General features: G+C 48.1%; 1 protein-coding gene across 1 annotated transcript; it reads right to left on the bottom strand.

Annotated features, from left to right (window-relative positions):
* Window positions 1–1,035: 1,035 nt before the first annotated feature.
* LOC144791364 (zinc finger BED domain-containing protein 6-like) lies at window positions 1,036–4,570 on the bottom strand. The gene is made up of 2 exons (XM_078666039.1): window positions 1,380–4,570; window positions 1,036–1,103 (listed from the first exon to the last, which is right to left on the bottom strand). The coding sequence occupies exon 1, from the start codon at window positions 4,486–4,488 to the stop codon at window positions 1,708–1,710; it is 2,781 nt and encodes a 926-aa protein (XP_078522165.1). The 5' UTR covers window positions 4,489–4,570; the 3' UTR covers window positions 1,036–1,103; window positions 1,380–1,707.
* Between the last annotated feature and the right edge of the window lie 1,204 nt (window positions 4,571–5,774).

Raw genomic sequence — 5,774 nt, 5'->3', positions numbered from 1 at the left:
AACATTAGAAATGTGGTAGCGGTGCTGACACAATCCTAAAACCTAGAAGCCCCAGAGACAGCACCCCTGAGACAGGCAAGCGAGCAATATAACGCCTACACGTTCACGTGCAATAGGCCAAATGTTTTCCTAAGTAAATGCCTGTCACAGAGTTTGTTAATTCAAGAGCCCTAGGACTTTGCTGCTAGTACCACTGTCACTCTCTCGCCTCTCCGAATACTCCATTATACTACCTCCCATCCAAAAGCTTATCTTACCTGTAATTTGTGTTTGAGGGCTGGCTCCACCTGGAATTCACAGAGTCCTAACGCGTTCTGCAGCAGGGCCACAACTGGAGTTTCCCGGCGTGGATTTTCTGCAAAACAAAAACAATCAACATTAGAAATGTGGTAGCGGTGCTGACACAATCCTAAAACCTAGAAGCCCCAGAGACAGCACCCCTGAGACAGGCAAGCGAGCAATATAACGCCTACACGTTCACGTGCAATAGGCCAAATGTTTTCCTAAGTAAATGCCTGTCACAGAGTTTGTTAATTCAAGAGCCCTAGGACTTTGCTGCTAGTACCACTGTCACTCTCTCGCCTCTCCGAATACTCCATTATACTACCTCCCATCCAAAAGCTTATCTTACCTGTAATTTGTGTTTGAGGGCTGGCTCCACCTGGAATTCACAGAGTCCTAACGCGTTCTGCAGCAGGGCCACAACTGGAGTTTCCCGGCGTGGATTTTCTGCAAAACAAAAACAATCAACATTAGAAATGTGGTAGCGGTGCTGACACAATCCTAAAACCTAGAAGCCCCAGAGACAGCACCCCTGAGACAGGCAAGCGAGCAATATAACGCCTACACGTTCACGTGCAATAGGCCAAATGTTTTCCTAAGTAAATGCCTGTCACAGAGTTTGTTAATTCAAGAGCCCTAGGACTTTGCTGCTAGTACCACTGTCACTCTCTCGCCTCTCCGAATACTCCATTATACTACCTCCCATCCAAAAGCTTATCTTACCTGTAATTTGTGTTTGAGGGCTGGCTCCACCTGGAATTCACAGAGTCCTAACGCGTTCTGCAGCAGGGCCACAACTGGAGTTTCCCGGCGTGGATTTTCTGCAAAACAAAAACAATCAACATTAGAAATGTGGTAGCGGTGCTGACACAACCCTAAAACCTAGAAGCCCCAGAGACAGCACCCCTGAGACAGGCAAGCGAGCAATATAACGCCTACACGTTCACGTGCAATAGGCCAAATGTTTTCCTAAGTAAATGCCTGTCACAGAGTTTGTTAATTCAAGAGCCCTAGGACTTTGCTGCTAGTACCACTGTCACTCTCTCGCCTCTCCGAATACTCCATTATACTACCTCCCATCCAAAAGCTTATCTTACCTGTAATTTGTGTTTGAGGGCTGGCTCCTTCATTTCTTCATTGTGCAGAATCCAGGCATCAGCATTATGGGTAATGGATAGGGTGAGTCTGGAGGAGGAGGACTCAGGATAGACGACCAGGACTGAGTTCTTGTCAACTAACTGTTGTGAACCTGAGGAATGCTGCGGCATCAAAATCAAGATAGTTCTGTTGATGGGCTTGTTGTTTTATTGGTTGATTACAGTTTTGTTGGGAATGTGATGAAGCACTTGCTAAAGAAAGGCAGACACACAGGAATAAAAGTGAATAAGGAGGACTATTTACAATTAATGAATGATTGAGTCATTTTCAGAACTCGCTGTCAGGGAAGCAGAACTCGTCCTCATACTCTGCTAACTCATCAGTCGGGGTTACTTCTGGTAACTGAGGAGAACTTTCCTCGGGTAGGGCGGTGTCCTCTTCTTCCTGCGTGCATTCTCGTACTCTGTAATCTGGTGGTATGAAGTGCTGGTTCATCTTTATCAAGGTGAGCCGCTCCACATTTGCGGGCAAGAGGCGGGACCTTTTGGAAGTCACAATGCCACCAGCAGAACTAAAAACACGTTCTGAAGACACGCTTGCGAGTGGGCAAGACAAGTAATTGATAGCCAGGTTGGTGAGCTCTCGCCATATTTTTCTTTTCCCATGCCAATACGCCAATGGGTCCTCAGTAATATTGACCTCTGTTGAGTCATCCAGATAGGCCTGCACCATTGAAAGAATGTCCTCCCGGATTCCTGTACTTTGCACTTCTGTGTCCTTTCTAGGACCAGGAAACCCTAGCTGAGTTAGCCAACTCGCTTCAGACATATCGCATGCGCCTGGTGGAGATGATACGGTTGCTGGTGTGGTTAACGGCTCAGAGGAAAAATCACTCACTTCTGCCACAGGCACAGATGGTGAAGTGCTTTTTTGGGACGCCTGATCGCCTGCTGATTCACTAGTAGTACTGTCTTCTCCTACAGTTTCCTTCCGTTCTATTTCAAAACGAATGGCTGACTGAGCTAGCCAACCTTTGTACTCTGTAACATCCGATGTTTCAAAAGGAATTATTACTTTGCCAAACAATGGCTTTTTGTAACGTGGATCCAGAATAGTAGCACAAATGTAGTGCTGTTGTTTCTTGATATTTACAAGCCGTTCATTGCTAACTAGGCGTTGTAATAATCTCTGCGCCAACTCATGTGCTTCGTTCTTTCCAACGTCCTTTAATTGTGAAGACACCACCTTGACTTGGTGCTCGAGCTTCAGCAACAGTGGGATAGCTTTGCTCAAAGAACAGTCCTCCCTGCTCACGTCACGCGTGAAGACCTCAAAAGGCCGAAGCATGTCTGTCAGGCTTTTAACTAGCTGCCATTGCTCCACCGCTAGTATCATTCCTGTCGTATCACCACCCAGGTTGTAGAAATACTCATTGACTACTGGAAACAGCTCATGCAGACGCTCAAGCATGTAGAAGGTTGAGTTCCAACGTGTTGCCACCTCCTGGATAAGTGCTTTCACTGGCATTCTACGTTCATTTTGCTTGCGCCTCAGCTCCTTCCGGGCCTTAAAAGAATGGTTGAAATGTGTGCATATTCTTCTGCAGATGGTCAGTGTTTTGTCGACTGCAAGTTCTTTTTTCAAAAAATTTTGCACAACAAGGTTGATACAGTGCGCCAAACACGGCACTCTGAAATAGAAACCGTCCGCCATGGCCCTAACTACATTGCTGCCATTATCTGTAGAAACATAACCAACCTTGCAATGTCTTGGGCGCAGCCATTGCAAGACCTTTTTGTTAAAGTCAGCCAAAATGTTGACTGCAGTATGACTTTTCTCCATGCCAAACATGGCTAATGTTGCATGTTTACGAGCACCCTTAAAAATCTCGACCAAGTCACCACCTGCATTTATCTGTTTAATAACCCCTGAAAAAGAGACCCAGTGTGCAGTGATGCACATGTAATCAGTGGCTGCGCAACTGGTCCACATGTCTGTTGTCAGGTGTATAGTGTGAACAGCACTCTTCTGCAAAGCTGCCCCCACCAACTCAAGCACCTCTTTGTGTAGTGCTGGAACAGCAACCCTGGCAAAATAGTACCGGCTAGGAACCTTCCATTTAGGGGCCAATGTTGCCACGAGTTCAAGGAAACCCACACCTTCGACAAACGAAAAAGGGAGAAGGTCCACCGCTAGCATTTTTGCCAGCTTAGTGTTATAGAGGCGTACAGTTGGGTGGTTGCGTTGAAATTGCGCATCTGAGGAGAACATGGCTGAAATGGTGCGCTGGACAAATTTACGGGATGATGCTGATGCCTTCTTCGACCCACTTCTGATCAGTGTTGACATTTTCCGCATTGGTGTGTCTCCCAGACTCTCAGTGTGCCTGCTATGTGTTACGGAGGGTGTGGTGCTGCAAGGGGTACTGGGTGCAACCGGACACATGTCTGACGCTTCTTCTACCTCCCCATCATCTTCAGATGAAACACCTACTATGGGTATATTTTGGCCACTTGCCCTTTGGGATCGCTTTCCCTTGACGTTTGCTAGGTGCGGAAACCATTCGACAGCGTGCTTTCTTTCAAGATGACCTATCTGGCCTCCGGTTCCATAGTTGGTACCAGTCTTACCACGGCTAACGCTAGTCTTACAAATGCAACAAACGGCTATGTTATCATATTTTTCATGGACACTAAAAAAGTTCCAAACTGGGGACTGGAAACTTCTGGTTTTGCCGCACGAGGTGATACTGCTGCCAATGCCAGATGAAGCAGTGGTGGATGAGCCTTGCAGACATCTACTGGGTTGTGCAATTATTGCAGCAACCTTACTTGAGGGAGTCGAGCTGGATGGAGTCCCCCTCCGGGGAGAAAATATGGGAGCTGTAGGTTTTGTTGAACTTGTGGTACTACTTGACTGCGTTGGTGGTGCTACCAGTGGCACGTCGCCAGGGTCACGCTCAGCATGACGTCGGGATAGGGTGTAAATGTCTGTCTGCTGCATGGCCGGTGTGGCTGGACTGACATGTGTGATGACTAGGTCATTGCTGTCATCCTCTTCAACAACATCAGAATGCACCACTTCATCAAGTCCGACGTTCGGATCCATAAGTATGAGCTTTCCGGGGCCCTTCCTTTTAACATTTGATACCTTTCGCAGCTCATGGTGTGCCTCCCTCTCAGACGTCGGAGATGGTTGCCAATCTAGATCCAGATCATCTGATGGAGCGGGGCTTGAAGAGGAACTTCTACACACCCTCCTTGATCTTTTCCTTGCTGGGGAGCTGGGAGAAAATGAATCATCAGGAGGAGTGGCTTCGTCTTCCTGACATGATACCCCGGCTCCAAAGTCAATTTCCTCCTGTGCCCCTACTTCTGGAAGAACAACCATTGTGGGCACTTGCACCGCTCCATGGCCATCTTCACTGACCTCTACTTGCAAGTCTCCATGGACCTCTCCTTCTCGGCCTTCTCCTTCTCGGCCTTCTCCTTCTCGGCCTTCTCCTTCTCGGCCTTCTCCTTCTCGGACAGCTCCTTCTCGGCCTTCTCCTTCTCGGCCTTCTCCTTCTCGGCCTTCTCCTTCTCGGCCTTCTCCTTCTCGGCCTTCTCCTTCTCGGACAGCTCCTTCTCGGCCTTCTCCTTCTCGGCCTTCTCCTTCTCGGCCTTCTCCTTCTCGGCCTTCTCCTTCTCGGACAGCTCCTTCTCGGCCTTCTCCTTCTCGGACAGCTCCTTCTCGGACAGCTCCTTCTCGGACAGCTCCTTCTCGGCCTTCTCCTTCTCGGACAGCTCCTTCTCGGACAGCTCCTTCTCGGACAGCTCCTTCTCGGACAGCTCCTTCTTGGACAGCTCCTTCTCGGACAGCTCCTTCTCGGACAGCTCCTTGCGCATGTACTTCTGCTTGTACTAGTAGCCCATGCAGTTGTTGTTGCGGCTTTGGTTGTTGAATAGTACTTGTGAGATGAGTTAAAACCTGTGTTGATGGCGTGCTGCTACTTTCTTGCGATGATCCAACATCACTGGTCGTTGGTGATTCAACAACTAAACAGGCTACCTGTGCAGCACTCATGGTGGGCCTTTGTTTTTTTGGTTGTTGTTGCCCAAAAAATGTCTTGGTTGAGCAACCAGTCACCTTGGTAAGTGGTGCCACTTGCTTCTTCTTCTCCTTAGTAGAGACATCTTTCTTGGAAGAGGACCTACGGGCACCTCTTTTTGGAGCCATCTTCTTCAGATGTGGGAACAACAGGCCGCAGCAGCACTTCTTCCTGGCACTGATGCTCAACGATGATGATGCGTAGTTTTGTGCACCTAAACGCAAACGAAGACAGAGGAACATCAGTAAATATAAATGTTGCATATGTAGCGCTTGAATAAACAGTTAGCAAGTAGGCATTTATG

This window comes from Lissotriton helveticus, chromosome 11, assembly GCF_964261635.1.
Source record: "Lissotriton helveticus chromosome 11, aLisHel1.1, whole genome shotgun sequence".
In the NCBI taxonomy this organism is placed as follows: Eukaryota; Metazoa; Chordata; class Amphibia; order Caudata; family Salamandridae; genus Lissotriton; species Lissotriton helveticus.
This window is presented reverse-complemented; position numbering and strand designations above follow the sequence as displayed.